Source organism: Electrona antarctica, assembly GCF_951216825.1.
Source record: "Electrona antarctica genome assembly, chromosome: 2".
NCBI lineage: Eukaryota > Metazoa > Chordata > Actinopteri > Myctophiformes > Myctophidae > Electrona > Electrona antarctica.
The window spans coordinates 48842084-48859180 of NC_136807.1; the positions used below are offsets into that span (position 1 = coordinate 48842084).

The window sequence follows — 17097 nt, forward strand, 5'->3', positions numbered from 1 at the left end:
AGTATTTTATTGAATTTCCACAACATTTTACAAAGTAGCACAGTACATATCAATATTCAACTTCAAGACTTGGAATTACAGCAGCCTGAGCAGTCCCAGTCCAGTACATTATGACTTTTGAGAGTTCCCCTCCAATCGGTGCCAGTGGTGCATGGTACCTCCCCAAACAAGGAGGTCCCTCACCACTGACCAATCAGAGAACAACGGCGTCTCAGAAGCGCAAATAAAAGCAGAAGTTTGCGGCTGCAATAAGCATTCTATTCTCAACTTCTTTGGAAGAGAACAAGACAAGATACAATGGCAAGAACTAAGAAGCAGACCGCTCGTATGTCCACCGGCGGCAAAGCGCCCAAGAAACAGCTCGCCACCAAGGCAGCTCGTAAGAGCACGCCGGCAACCGGTGGAGTGAAGAAACCTCACCGTTACCGTCCAGGTACAGTGGCTCTGAGGGAGATCCTGCTTATCCGCAAGCTGCTCTTCCAGCGCCTGGTGCGGGAGATCGCCCAGGACTTTAAGACCGACCTGCGCTTCCAGAGCTCCGCCGTCATGGCTCTCCAGGAGTCGGCCGAGGCTTATCTGGTCGGACACCAACCTGTGCGCCATCCACACCAAGAGGGTGACCATCATGCCCAAAGACATCCAGCTGGCCCGTCGTATCCGCGGAGAACGTGCTTAAACTAATCTGTCACTGCCACAACCCCAAAACGGCACTTTTAAGAGCCACCAAATTCGTTATTTGAAGAGCAATTATTCCTTTGATATATACACTGGATCTAGCCCAAACATTTAGACTCTCGTAGAGGTTTTTTTCGATTCTGACGAATCTCTTAACGAGAGTCTAAACGACTAGGTCCCCTTTAAGAGGGCTCGTGTTTACGTTTCTGCCTCAAAATCACTCTTACCTTGTACAAATGCAAAATCTTAAAATAATCAAGATTGCCCCACATGTCCGGTGGGTGTTCGGAAAACAATTACTTCCGTAGCGACCGTAGTTTTCAATAAAAAAAATATTTTAATCCACTCCGTCCATACTCCTCCATTGTAAATGCGCAACAGAACATTGGCCGCGCCCCTAGTGGCCAGGGTTCTGTTGCGCATTTACAATGGAGAGAAAACCAAGATGGCCGCCAGATTCCGAGACAGAGTATGGACTTTAGTATGGACGGAGTGGATTAAAATATTTTTTTTATTGAAAACTACGGTCGCTACGGAAGTAATTGTTTTCCGAACACCCGCCGGACATGTGGGGCAATCTTGATTATTTTTAGATTTTGCATTTGTACAAGGTAAGAGTGATTTTGAGGCAGAAACGTAAACACGAGCCCTCTTAAAGGGGACCTAGTCGTTTAGACTCTCGTTGAGAGATTCGTCAGAATCGAAAAAAAAACTCTACGAGAGTCTAAATGTTTGGGCTACACTGGATCCATTCACAACATGACAATAAGCCAAAACTACTGAGATACATATTTGTGACAACGGTCAGCTGTGTAGGGGTAGGGTGACCAGATCCAAACTGTTCATTTGAGGGACAGAAGTATCGCTTGTCCCACACAAGCGATACTGGAGTACCGGGTTAGCAACTTACTACTTGAGTGCTATTTGAGTGCTATATTAAATGCCTTGATGTCATATTCGACCATAGGCTTATTGGGTATAAACTCCTCTGGTGTCTCACATTTTGTTTTAAAATCATGCTTTATTTTTATGCTATTTTAACAGGCTTAAAAACACAACTTGCAGGAACAGACAATGAGAGAGCTTTACAACAGAAGGCCAACTATTAGGGGACTAAACTATTAGGGTATTTGCCTGCCAGTCACAATGTGGGACAGGGTCTCAATTTGTGGAACGCCTGAAAAGTCTTGGAAATGAGGGACTGTCCCACGCAAAGAGGGACATCTGGTCACCCTATGTAGGGGTGTATGCATGTCCACTGTGCCATTCGTTTAGCAGACTTTTAAATTAAATGATCGGTTATTTAATTACTATATTTAGGTCAGCAATATTATAATAATACATCTAACTGAAATTACGATGATTAAATGTGATGAACATGCAAATTATTTCAATCACTCAGACATTCAGCTCCACCCTGGGGCATGTACCATTTTTTTGGAACTCTACATGCTTCATACAAACCAGTAGATTTTCATAGTCCTGGAACGACACTCATGTACAAAGCAAGTCTAGAGAGTTTTGGATGTATGTCTTATGTGGCTTCTCAGAGTGGAGGCGGGGGTTGAGGCATGTTATAAGAAAACAAAAAGAAAGCTACCTGACGACTGGAAAAAGAGCTAAATGGAATGCTATCACTAAAACGATAATATACATTGGCTGAATACCTGAGCACGGTAAATGACCCAAAACTTAGGAAGCACCTGTGAGTGAATAGAGAAAGGACTATTCACCCACTGCATACAACATTTGGTGTTTTTTTTGTTTTCTGAGCTCATTTGCACCCCCAAAAAAACTCCAGCCAAGAAGGTTGCCAAACCCAAGGAAGCAAAGAAGGCAGCTCCCAAAAAGAAGTAAACCGTCTGTTCCAACTTGATATCCACAAAAGGCTCTTTTAAGAGCCAAACACATTATTTTATAAGAGTGTCCTCTTCACTTTATCGGCACACCATGGTCACATGTAGCACTGTTATAATAACCCGTTCATGCCTGTGTGTATGCATTAATAGTGAAATACCTTCTATTCTACACCATGGGATAATATTAATATCCATGTTATGCTTGTGTGATAGAGAGAGAGGGGGGAGGGTGTTGGCTACTCCCACACAACTCCTTACGTCCTCAGCACACATAAAGAGACGAGGCTCTGAGTTCTCAAATTCATTCACTTTGAAGAGTGCTCTCCGATTGTGTGATCAGAATATAAAATAGAGCGATCATACTAGGCTTATAAAAATGTCCGACACCGAGCAGCAGTTCATGGAAACGTCGGAAAACGGCCACAAACTCGACGAGGATTTTAACGGAGGCGCCGCCGGCGCCGAGGAGGAGGAACCGCAGCACGAGTTGGAGGAGGCAGAGCTTCTCATTTTAGGGGGGGTCCTTTTACACATACATAGGCCTACATCAATGCATACACGCACACACACACACACACACACACACACACACACACACACACACACACACACACACACACACACACACACACACACACACACACTCATTTGTTCATATCACGCTGACCCATTCGTTTTGGGATATGTATCCCGGTGGTAATCATTAAAAAAATAAATTTCTTTAAGGTCCCATGAGTTATGTTTATTGGACTTTAGATAACCTTTGAACTCAGTACGGGGCATCAAATGGGAGATTGGACTACATTTTATTGCAGATTAACTCCTGGTGACTGGATTCAGGAGTTGTGCAGCTGTACAATGACAGCGTCCTGCTATGTTTTCTGCAATGTCCTGTAAACGCTTTTGTATTTATTACTCTGATAACAATTCTTACAATAAATTCTGATCCCCTCCCCTAGTAAAACATGCTCAACCTGCGCTTTGAGAAGCCACTGATACTAGACATGTAGATTAGATTTAAACCAAAACTCTAGACTTGCTTGGTACAGAAGAGTCTCATTCCGCACCCATTCCAGGACGATGAAGTGTGAACAACTGCTGGTTTTGGTGTGAAGCATCTTGTTGAGTTCAATACAATGAAAAAATGCCTCCCCTTTCTATGTATGTGATGTATTGCCATGCTTTTTGTAAATTTAATGTAAATCGCTCTGGATTAAGAGTGTCTGCTAAACGCATACATTGTAATTGTAATTGTAATGGAAATGTGTGAAATGGCACTATATATATTTGTATTTTATGCAGAGTACAATGAGTACATTTGCTTTGCAGCATGGCACATAATGAAGCCAGACTAATATCACACAACACTGGCAGGCTTTTCTTTTTTTGCCAACGGCTGATTCGGTCTGGTTTATTAACCAGGCTAGAAGTATCTGGGCCTACCTGAGAAGTGTCTCCATAATCAAATATACATACAGTTTATAGAAGATTTAAACACTCTTAGTTTTCTGATCACAGTGAGTTATTTGTCCAAATTAAAATTAACCAAGTTTTCCAACAGCTGGCATTCTGTCATTGGAAGTTGGGATCAACTCCACCATCATGCTTTCCTTGAACAGGAGTGTGTTTACTGCGTTCAGAAAACATTATATTTATAGCAAAACGGATGACATAACAAAATCATAGTTTATGGTATCACGTCACCAGGAATGTCTACTAAATTGATTGTGAGTATTGTTGTTATTAGAACATAGTTTACAATATTTTAGAAGAAAAATGACAAAGGCAACACTTTGATCTGACTCTAGACAGGTGATGTTTTGAGGTTATTACTAAAAAGGAGAGCACTGCTTTCATCTTAGATATACATTCATGATAGAAAGGCACATGTGTGTTAACTGGTCAGCTCTTTGTCGCATTAAATAATATACACAGTAGTTTGTTATAACTTGTTTTAATCGAGGAGAAAACACAAGTGGCACAAGAGAGAAGAGGGCCTTTGTGTGTTGACTCTACATGGTTCTCATGTGGTGTTTAAGTCCAGCCCCTTCAGAGCGTTCAGCATCAGTCTGTGAGAGTTTACTTGAGAGAAGGAACAGCAATCTACTATCCGAGACAATAATGGCAGAAGTCGCACCAGCACCAGCTCCGTCACCGGCCAAGGCCGCCAAGAAGAAGGCACCACCCCGACCCAAGAACACCGGCCCCAGCGTCGCTGAGCTGGTCGTCAAGGCCGTGTCCGCCTCCAAGGAGCGGAGCGGTGTGTCCCTGGCTGCGGTCAAGAAGGCTCTGGCTGCCGGCGGCTACGATGTTGAGAAGAACAAGTCCCGCGTTAAGATCGCCGTCAAGAGCCTGGTCGCTAAAGGCACCCTGGTCCAGCTCAAAGGCACCGGGGCTTCTGGCTCTTTCAAGATGAACAAGGCAGAAGCGGTGAAGGTAAAGAAACCTATTGCTAAGAAAGCAGTTAAAGCAAAGAAGCCTGCTGCAGCCAAGAAACCCGCAGCAGCTAAGAAGCCCAAGAAGGTGGCAGCAAAGAAGCCCGCAGCCGCCAATAAATCACCCAAGAAAGCCAAGAAGCCTGCCGCCAAGAAAGTAGCAGCTAAAAGCCCGAAGAAGGCCGCCAAGAGCCCCAAGAAAGTGGCTAAGAAGCCCGCAGCAGCGGGCTTCTTAGCCAGGCTAAGATACTTCATTATGTGCCATGCTGCAAAGCAAATGTACAGAGCAAGCGATTTACATTAAATTTACAAAAAGCATGGCAATACATCACATACATAGAAAGTAGTAAATGCGTAAGCTAAGAACGTAACAGTGGAATATCTATATAATGACACTATAAACTATACGTATACTATACTATAAAGTGCTGTGACTACATACAATGCAATTCTAGTGTTGTCTACATAACACGATATAAGTCCAAGCTCCAGCCAAGAAGGTTTCCAAACCCATGGCAGCAAAAAAGGCCGCTCCCAAAAAGAAGTAAACTGCCTGCTCCATCTTTATACCCACAAAAGGCTCTTTTAAGAGCCGACCACATTATTTGATAAGAGTATACTATCCTCACTTTTTACGTCATGGTCACATGTTGGCACTGGAAGCTTATGGCTTTATATTAATACATTTTCGTATACATTTTTTTTGCCTTACGAGCAAAAATATGGACCCTTTCTAAAATATTCATTGCTAATATTATGTATTGCAAACATAATTTCTGCTGCTGACCTATCTATGATGCTCTCATTGCTCTGATCCAAAACAGTACAACACAATATTCAATGCATGGCATTACATTACATCAGATAATGAATACATGTCATCAGATTAATACATCAAAGTTACTCACGTAATCAAATCAATACATTCAGTTAGAACATTTTGCAAATCCCCCCCACCCCTAATAAATATTGACATCAATATTTGTGAAGCCATCAATCAATGGGCCATTTGCTTTTAATGAAAAGCATGTACACCCAGGTTGGTGTTTTTCTATATACTGTAGAAGAGTGATAAACACATCTTACAAAATGTCTTGTGTTGGGTGACATTGCGTGAAGACTATTAGTTGTGTGGCCCAATGTTCTGCATGACTCCTTTTGTTCTAAATAACACAATGAGGGGGGGCACGCTACTAGGGGGGGGCACGCTACTATGAAAGGCAAAGCCATTTTATTTCAACAAGTCAATTAAATGTGCTTTACACAGAACATCAAGCAATGGTGTTCCAAAACTATGGAATGCACTTCCCAGCAATCAGAACTGCAGCCTCACTCACAATATTCCGCTATAGTCTGAAAACCCACCTTTTCAGACTCCATCATGGCCCGTAGCACTTACACTACCCCCTTAGATAGCACTTTATGTAGACTTATAGATAGCATTTGATACAGACTTATATCGTGTTATGTAGACAACACTAGAATTGCATTGTATGTAGTCACAGCACTTTATAGTATAGTAGTTGTCGAAACCCTCTGACAACCAGTCCGTGGGTATTTCCTAGGCTGGATCACCATAGGAAACAAAGTTCTTAGTCTTGCACTGTTGCTTGGTGTTAAAGCACTCTCTGTAGTTGTTCTCATGCATGTGCACACACACACACACACACACACACACACACACACACACACACACACACACACACACACACACACACACACACACACACACACACACACACACACACACACACACACACACACACACACACATACACACTTCCTAAATTTTGGGTCATTTTACCGTGCTCAGGTATTCAGCCATGTATATTATCTTTTTAGTGATAGATAGCATTCCATTTAGCTATGTTTTTTGCAACCCGGTCTCCCCCAAATACGGTGAAATAGCACGGATTGGCACACAGCAAATGCGTGCATATGACACTAGATTCCCCGACATTCCGTGGATATGTACTTTATTTCCTCCCCGTTCACTTCTATACGTTTCTCGTCGGTGACGTCACGAGGACAATCCGTGGATATGTACTAGATTTCCTCCCCGTTCACTTCTATACGTTGCTCGTCAGTGACGTCACGTCACGAAAATAAAAAAAATCGATAGGTTTGCAATATTAACAACACTCAATAAAATATATATCACTACTGATGATGTTTGACGACTATTTCTATGTATTTGATGTATGTGTAAATCACTCTGGAAGCTAAATGCTATAATAGTTCAGCCATTGTGCTACTTAGAATAATAATAATACTTCTATATTATTATTATTATTATTATTATTATTATATTAATGATACATTAATAGAAAGCCCAACAATCTGTAGGCCTACATATTTACTGCTTCTATATTATTATTATTATTATTATTATTATTATTATTATTATTATTATTATTATTATTATTATTATTATTATTATTATTATATTAATGATACATTAATAGAAAGCCCAACAATCTGTAGGCCTACATATTTACTGCTTCTATATTATTATTATTATTATTATTATTATTATTATTATTATTATATTAATGATACATTAATAGAAAGCCCAACAATCTGTAGGCCTACATATTTACTGCTTCTATATTATTATTATTATTATTATTATTATTATTATTATTATTATTATTATTATTATTATTATTATTATTATATTAATGATACATTAATAGAAAGCCCAACAATCTGTAGGCCTACATATTTACTGCTTCTATATTATTATTATTATTATTATTATTATTATTATTATTATTATTATTATTATATTAATGATACATTAATAGAAAGCCCAACAATCTGTAGGCCTACATATTTACTGCTTCTATATTATTATTATTATTATTATTATTATTATTATTATTATTATTATTATTATTATTATTATATTAATGATACATTAATAGAAAGCCCAACAATCTGTAGGCCTACATATTTACTGCTTCTATATTATTATTATTATTATTATTATTATTATTATTATTATTATTATTATATTAATGATACATTAATAGAAAGCCCAACAATCTGTAGGCCTACATATTTACTGCTTCTATATTATTATTATTATTATTATTATTATTATTATTATTATTATTATTATTATTATATTAATGATACATTAATAGAAAGCCCAACAATCTGTAGGCCTACATATTTACTGCTTCTATATTATTATTATTATTATTATTATTATTATTATTATTATTATTATTATTATTATTATTATTATATTAATGATACATTAATAGAAAGCCCAACAATCTGTAGGCCTACATATTTACTGCTTCTATATTATTATTATTATTATTATTATTATTATTATTATTATTATTATTATATTAATGATACATTAATAGAAAGCCCAACAATCTGTAGGCCTACATATTTACTGCTTCTATATTATTATTATTATTATTATTATTATTATTATTATTATTATTATTATTATTATATTAATGATACATTAATAGAAAGCCCAACAATCTGTAGGCCTACATATTTACTGCTTCTATATTATTATTATTATTATTATTATTATTATTATTATTATTATTATTATTATTATTATTATTATTATTATATTAATGATACATTAATAGAAAGCCCAACAATCTGTAGGCCTACATATTTACTGCTTCTATATTATTATTATTATTATTATTATTATTATTATTATTATTATTATTATATTAATGATACATTAATAGAAAGCCCAACAATCTGTAGGCCTACATATTTACTGCTTCTATATTATTATTATTATTATTATTATTATTATTATTATTATTATTATTATTATTATTATTATATTAATGATACATTAATAGAAAGCCCAACAATCTGTAGGCCTACATATTTACTGCTTCTATATTATTATTATTATTATTATTATTATTATTATTATTATTATTATTATTATTGTTGTTATTTCTTGGCTCGCTCCACATGGAACTTCCGGGACGGGGGGGGGGGGGAGTCGCTCCACAATCCACATGCGACTTCCGGAGAACAAGGAGCAGCTTTTCAGGTGTATGTTTAAGGTGAGTTTTTATTATGGATAGCTTTTTTATTAATCTAATGATCTGCCCGTTCACACAGGCAGATTAAACGATGCGGTCTACCATTCGTTGTCAATGGAAGCCAGCGAAATCACGTTGATAGACGGAACGATGCATGTAGCCGTGTGAACGCTCCATTGTTGTTGATGTTGATGTTGTTTACGTTAGGGACCATGTCTCAGATTTGCAATTTATCTTTGTATTTTTTAGCATGCTAGATGACGCTGTAGCCCCGCGGTGGCTATTCAGCAGCTATATGTATTGAATGAGTACTTTTTTCTGCAGTTTGCAGAAAAAGCAAATGAAAATATAGCCCCATATGTGCCCTCTCCCTACGCTCATTCTGTAGCTCGGAGCTACAGAATGAGCGTAGGGAGAGGGCACATATGGGGCTAATGAAAATACAGTTCATTACATGGTATGCTAAGAGGATCACCTCATGTGTTGCTCAAACCCTTACCACAATGCAATACCCCATTTGAAAAGACATGCCAGGGACCCCCATAAGAGAAGTTTTTACAGTTTAATTTCAAGGACCCCCAGTTTGACATGCATTAGTCTACGGACCCCCCATTTAATGGCATTTATATCTCTGGGACCACCAATTTATATTGTAAAATCAATGTTATTTTAACTCTGAGAGTGTACAAATGGAACGGGTCCATTTGGTTCCATTTGTGTAGACTCTGAGTTACAGACCCATAATGGTCCATTTGGTTCCAAACTATAATTTAGCTGGGGACCCCCTGGAACTCCCTCAGGTACCCCTGGGGGTCCACGGACCCCACTTTTGGAACCACTAGGTTAGATAGAGATAGGTATGTAGGTAGTGGTTCTTGGTTTACTATGAATCTAGATTACTATTTCTATGCATGTGGTGTATTAATATTACCTTATGTCAAATTGAGTCATTTGGTCATTGTAATTCAAATCTCATCAAAATTGTAGGAGCCAAAATACATCTTTTTTTTGTATAAATAAATAAGATAGAATAAAGACGACAATTACATTACATAGTTATTTAGGATTACAGTATAATATAGTGTAGTTATGTATGTTAATTCTCTCTCTCTCTCTCTCTTTCTCCCCCACAGTGAAGCTCAAGCACAAAAAGAGTAGGTTATTATATTATAACGTAGTCTACTATACAGATTGGAGAAATGTACATTATATTCATTACAATGTTTAATTAGTGCTGCTTTAAGTAATTGTTTCCCCCCTTTCCCTTAAAATAATAATTGTAGAAATGCCCTCTAACACCAGGACCTGCCACCAATGCAAGGCAAAGATGCCATGTGGCATTCAAACATGCAAAAAGGTAGGTAATATATACAGTACAGTATGCCTTTAGCATATACTGCATTTGAAATAGAATTTGACTACGTTTTAAGAGAACCCTTGTATCTTAATTGTACCTCTTATAGTGCTCTCATCCTTGCTCTCTCTCTCACTTACACAGTGTGGGCAGCTGTTGGGCTTTAAAGAGCGCCACACCAGGAACCTGGTTCTGTTCCGCAAAACCGCTGACCAGTGGGCAGCAAAGACCAAGAAGGCCGGCAATGGCTCAAAAGTCGTGGACCGTGCATTGGAGATGGTAATACATTTTTTTTTCTTTCTATTTTGTATTATTGTATTTTTGGTCTATTGTATTTATTTTGTAGTTTTATACTATGAATGTTTTTGTCTTATTTAGGGACTTGGTTTATTGACTTATGGTGTTTCCCTTCATCCGAATGCTTGTTACATTCAAAATAATTTCTGCCTAAGTCAGAAAGTTGGCCTCATAGCATAAGTGCCTGCGTAACTTTTGGAATATAACAAGCATTCTGATTTGGATATCCGCAGTCTTAGATGGAGAGTGGAAATGTCAATTTGGTCAAAACATGACTAGAATTTGAACCATGTAGCACCTGCACAACCTATGTCTTGTCTTAAGCCCAAACCACACCAAAGGGTTGGGACAAAACCGTTTTTAAGGTCAACCACACCAGTGCAACTCAGGAGTTGCATACTGTAGGTGTGGTTGACCTTTAAAAAACGGTTTTGTCTCTACGGCTTGGAATAAACTCCCATTATACCTAAGACAGGCAGTAGATAGATGGCTTTAAAGTTCAAGAGCAATTTCTTAATACTTGCTTTTAATTGATTTTTAATCCTGTGTTATTCATGTCCTCGATGTTTTGCCTTATTCACTGCCTTTTTTGATATTATTTGAATGTATTTTCATGCTTTTGCTTTTATTTTTTCTTCATTGCTCTGTAAAGCACTTTGAGCTACATGTCATGAAAAGTGCTCCAAATAAAGTTTTATTGTGATATTAGTCTGGCCATGCCAGGCTAAAGCATAAAGGGCTTTTTTCAGTGAACGACACCAGCTGAAATAGCCGTTCATTGGGCTTTGTGACCCTGCCATGACAATGTTTGCTGTTATGCTTTTCATTGCTTTAGGTGGAGAGAATGAAGGCATTGGGGCACGTTCCCTTGCTCCTCTGGGGGAAGCCCACAAAGGGAAAGAATGCCGGCTGGAAAGCCGACATGCACTTTCCCTTTCAGCTTCCCCCAGAGGGGCATGTGTTACTGCGCAAGATGCTGGCCCTTTTTGAGGGATTACTCCAAGGTAGGTTAGAGCACGATATCTATATCCATGACATTGGTCCTGTATTATGTCCAGATGGAGCATATTTAAATGTACTATACCTTTTTTGTTTTTCTGTTTTTGTTCTTTAAAAGCATGCAATTCTGTGAGGGAAGAGGGGAGAGACACGCAGGACATAGGAGAAGGAGAGGAGAGCGAGAGAGTAGAGGAGAGAGAGATGGGGGCAGAGTTGGCAGGGGATGCAGAGGGTGAGGTGGAGGAAGACGTGGGTGATGAGGATGGACAAGTAGGGGATGTAGAAGGTGGAGAGATGGGTGAGGGCGGGAATGAGAGCAGGAAGGAGCAGGAAGAGATGGTGGAGGCAGAGGAAGTTGAGACGGAGAAGAAGGGTGGAGAGATGGAGGAGGACATGGGTGATGAGGATGGACAAGTAGGGGATGTAGAAGGTGGAGAGATGGGTGAGGCCGGAGAAGAGGGCGGGAATGAGAGCAGGAAGGAGCAGGAAGAGATGGTGGAGGCAGAGGAAGTTGAGACGAAGAAGAAGGGTGGAGAGATGGAGGAAGACATGGGTGATGAGGATGGACAAGTAGAGGGTGGAGAGATGGGTGAGGCCAGAGAAGAGGACGGGAAAGAGAGCAGGAAGGAGCAGGAACAGATGGTGGAGGCAAAGGAAGCTTCTTCTTCGGCTGAGCCGCCGAAGAAGAAGAAGAAGAAGAAGGAGGGACCAACTACAAGGTAAGTGACGATACAGAATAGAAGATGCTGAGCAATTGAGTATATGCAGACCGCAGCCATCTTGCCATTAAAGGAGAATACTAGAAGGCTTTCTTACCTTTATTTGTAGTTGTTACGTCCCCACCAAAGAGGTCCAGGTGTTATTTTGTGCAAAAGCGCATTATTGGCTATTTCCCCTACCATAAGCCCTCAATGAATTGCATTGAATTGAATGGGGCTATGGGGTGTTGTGCCAATTCGCTTATTTCCATCGCTCAAAAATCTTTTTTTTTGTATCCTCTTCAGAATGTAAATAGTATCCCAAGTGGCACACTTTACTACTTATTTCGATGGAAATAAGCCAATTTTAGCACAAAAACCCAACCCCCATTGAGGGTTTATGGTAGGGGAAATAGCCAATAATGCACTTTTGCACAAAATAACACCTGGACCTCTTTGGTGGGGACGTAACAACTACAAATAAAGGTAAGAAAGCCTCTAGTATGGAATTCTCCTTTTAAGTTAATTGCAGGTTGCTAACTAGTTGCAATTCCTTGCAGGTGATTATTTATGTGTTGGAGTTTGGAAGCGCTTGTTCGATATCACTCAATGGCCCTGCCCTGCATACCAACTGTTTTGAATTTGCACATAGCCAAATGCAGAAAGCAGCAGGACGTTGCTTTGCTGAAAGCGAGCGCTTCCAAACTCTGATCTCAAGATGGCCACGGTCTGCATAAGTCAATAGAGGTGATCATAACTATGCAGAACAGGTGGGCAATCTTTTGCTCTTGCTCAGCAACTTAAATTTCATTTCAATAGAGGGTATGCGCATGCATAAAGTGAATGGCAGATCGAGTGGCAAAGTGAGTGTAATGCAATCATATAGGACTTTTCTGTTTGCATGTATGGGCTGTCAAGGCCAGAAAGTAGTTTTTTGCTACTCAGTAGGCATTCCCTCATAACTTCTGGGTATGAGGACCAGACCAGAGACTGGAAAGGTGCGTGGTGTTTGAGAACCTGGCTTGCGAGGCAAAGACCACAGGCCTTAATTCCCTTTTTTTCCCCTCCATGTAGCACGCCTGGCCCTGTGGTGACCATCTTGGCCAAGAGGAGTGAGGAGAGTGAGGAGAACGGGGATGATGGTATGAATGACTATTGTTATAATCCTGGATTCCTGTGCATATGTTGCCATTTATATGATTGCACTAATGGTGCTTGCTCAGGGGATACATTGAATCTTGACCTTCTGGTCAAAATCTGTGTCTAGGTGAGACTCCATTACCTTGCACCATAGAGGGTGTCTCTGAATCTGACAAGTCAACTGAACTTGGCAACTTGTGCCTTGGACTTGTGACTGTGATCATGTCTTGCCCAAATTGCATTAAATGCACAATGTATGCACATTTTGTTCAAAAGAGCTGGAAATAAACTGAACTGAACCAGTTTCAAGGCCACGCTTGGGTAAATGGAGAAGCCAGAAGTCTCTGCAGACCCATTTAATTTGTACATCTAATCAGGTTTTTCAATAGGGCCTGAAAAGTGTTCTGTGTCGACTGAATGAGTCTCAGAATTCTAGTATGCTGCTGTCTAACCCCAGCCTCTGAGTTATCATATGTCGGTGTACTTTTTGGAAAACACTGCTCTTGTAATGGCATTCTTTATCTATGTAAAGTGTTTCTTATGTTGTCTACCTGAGTCTACACACATAAACTTGACTGATAAAGAAAGAGAGGTAATATGTGTCACTTCACTTACGGGGTAAGGCAGTGCATGTCAGCAGCGGAGCGGTGTGTTGAATGTGCAAAGAGTAGAAGGCAGGCACTACGTCCTCTGGGTGGAGGCTCAACAGTATGTGAGTGAGTAGGGTATAATACAGAAATTAATTGTGTAACAAATAAATTTGAAGTGGTATGGTTTGTGCTTACAGATTGTGACTTTCACAACAACCCCGCCGAACCGTACACAATAGTGTACGTTGATAAAAAGAGCCGCACCAGAAAGGTTAGTATCTACTGTATATGAAGTATTTGGAACATGTAGAGTTTGAGCTCTGATATTAAACAAAACAATTACATTTTGGTTGTATGCTGACAGCATTTTAGAAGCTGGGAGTAATTATTTTATTTAATTTGTACTTTATTTTCCTGTTTTCCTTTTACCCAAGGGCAAGAAACAGTCCCTGGTCCATTGGGCCCCATGCCCCAAATGGTAACTTGAACTTTGTTTCTCTGATGTATTTGATTTGACATAAAGTTATATATATATATTTTTTCTGGAAGAAGCATCTACAAATAGGTTATTATTACAAAGCAAGGCAGTTTTATTTGTTATATGTGGTGTCTAAACACTAATTAATGCTTCCCCACGTTCAAGCAGACCTTTCCTAGCCTGGTAAACCATCCCGGTCACGTGAATTCAGTCTGTCAATCACAGGGACCTGAGCGTCTTCTACGTTTTCACAGAAGACGCGTGAATTCACTGGAGCAGGATGGTTTACCATGCAGGCTGACCTGCATGGGCACCTGAGGTGTCTGGGTGATTCATGTACAAGATCAGAAATTTATTTTGTATTTCGTTTAATATACCAGCAGTATTTTGAAATCAATTATTTGACACAGGGTGTCAATTTAAGGATTAAACTCCTTGACAGCCATCGACCCCTTGGTGCTTTATTCGTTTTTTATATTGCATGTGCAGAAATTCACAACGGAGAATATTCTGTACTCTCCAAGCTCAAATTCTACCGGCTGAAGCAAACTACCATAGAGATAAATAGGCTGGCTGTCAAGGAGATGCGGAGTGATATACTACACTTTCTTGGTATTTCATAGGACTATCATCTGTTTTCATTTCAGCAATAAAACCTTCCCGCCCTCCTGGATCCTAACAAAAGATGTCCTCCTGAAGACCTGATGTTTTTTTTTGTTTTTTCTATTTTGTACAAATAAAGTATTTGTTTATAAATCACTGTTTCATCATTTGCTCAGTAAGGCTGTGTTGGCAAGGAACTCACCCTATACAATTAGCTGCAGGGGCCAAAGTATTGCACTTAACATCTTTACAGTTCCACTGCTCAGATTGTTAGATTTTCTTATTGAATTGGTAGGTATTTTGAAAATTGATAATGATTGGTGAAACTTCAGAAAATGTGTGAAGACCATGCTATTTCTTCCTGTACCTTAACGTGTACTTAGTATGCAATACAACACGATGACAATACACAAAGCACATACATGAATCATTGTGTTATAGATCTGTTACTGTACAATAAGCCTACTAATGGTTAGCGAAAGCATGAACAGGAACTCAAGGTGTGTAACAATAGCAACAGAAATAGGTATCAGAAGTTCTGTTTTGAAACGTTGCCTAGTCTGTTAGCCATTGAACAACTCGTCTCTCTCAGTGGGTGAAACACAGTACAGGAATAGGGTTATAATACATGTTCTATAACATGTTTATAACCCTATTCCTTACAATATAACCATATGCAGAGTTTATACTTATGCTAGTACAAAATGAGGGGCATATGTTTCAAAGCCTTCATGGTCAGAGGGCACTTAAAGTTTTAAGGGGTAGACCTAACAGTGATGGGCAAATGTGTGTCAGTATTCAATTTGAACAATAATAGACCTGTTTTACCCAGAATGTAGCCTATTACATCAACATAGTACATCACACCATTCCAGATCTCCTTAAATATCCCATTCTCATAATGTAGCTGTTTTGAAGCACTAAAGCAATGCCTGTACAGTTTGGTGCATACTTTCTAAAGTATTTAGGAAAAAAACCACAAAATGACATAATTATAGTTAATCCCATCCACATGCAATAGGCCTACATGAAGATGTATAGGCTATACATGACTGCGTGGTGGATCTGGTCTCAGAAAATATCACAGAATGAAAGGCCACCAAAATAGGTTAATGCAGTGCACCAGTACTACTGTACAACTTGACTGGTTTGATCACAATGGTACAGATGTCAATTCAGCTCAGATTCTGTGAACAGAGGTGAGCCGCATGGATAACTGCATGGATGGATAAATGTATAGCACCTTTCATGTCATGGAATGCAGGTCAAAGTGCTTTACTAGAGACACACAGATCCCCCATCACTATTTTTCATATATATTTCTCTACGACATTTCTACGCAAACTCTATAATTAGCCAACTAGGGGCCAATTAAGGCACTTCTGGTTGTCGGATTGAGATATAACCTACATATTCTGATTCAGCACCATTGGTTTTCGTTGGGGTAGAAGGAGTTTTGGAGCAAAATGACTAAAATTCGACAAAATATGATTTTTTTTAACTTTCAAACAGCAATTTGACCCATTTCTCAGTCTTCTAGACAGTTAAAACTAACACCATTAGATTTCCCTTACTTGACATAGGGGGGAAGTGTATTTAGAGGAATCCTTAAAAAATTGGATTTTTAGTGGCCTCCAACGCGTTAAAATCAATTAAAAATCCAGAATTTGTCCGTTTGTTTTGAGCAGGCAATTTTTTTCTTCGTCTCATCAAGCTGAATCCATTGAACTTGGGTTCAATGAGTTCCTGAGTCTCTACGACACTTCTAACTATCAAAGGTCACGCCCGTGACCCCTGTGCGGCGTCGAGCCCCTTTTAAGCTATGGTCGACAGGGAAAAAACAAATGTTCTAAAACAAAGGGTGTCTATCCATGTCTGAAGCACGGGGAATCCAATGGAATTGGTTTCAAGTCTCTACGACACTTC

The 17097-nt window shown here is 39.2% G+C and overlaps 2 protein-coding genes across 2 annotated transcripts; both read left to right on the forward strand.

Moving 5' to 3' along the window:
- Positions 1-4655: 4655 nt before the first annotated feature.
- On the forward strand, positions 4656-10170 carry LOC306933775 (histone H1-like; the record flags this gene model as incomplete). The annotated part of the gene is made up of 2 exons (XM_079516086.1): positions 4656-5248; positions 10146-10170. 2 exons carry the CDS (start codon positions 4656-4658, stop codon positions 10168-10170), a joined length of 618 nt encoding a protein of 205 aa, XP_079372212.1.
- Positions 8969-15273, forward strand: LOC306933783 (uncharacterized protein; the record flags this gene model as incomplete). The annotated part of the gene is made up of 11 exons (XM_079516100.1): positions 8969-9033; positions 10146-10166; positions 10296-10369; positions 10511-10645; positions 11499-11667; positions 11781-11960; positions 12081-12381; positions 13435-13502; positions 14288-14361; positions 14525-14568; positions 15216-15273. The coding sequence occupies exons 3-11, from the start codon at positions 10298-10300 to the stop codon at positions 15271-15273; spliced, it is 1101 nt and encodes a 366-aa protein (XP_079372226.1). The 5' UTR covers positions 8969-9033; positions 10146-10166; positions 10296-10297.
- Positions 15274-17097: the final 1824 nt, after the last annotated feature.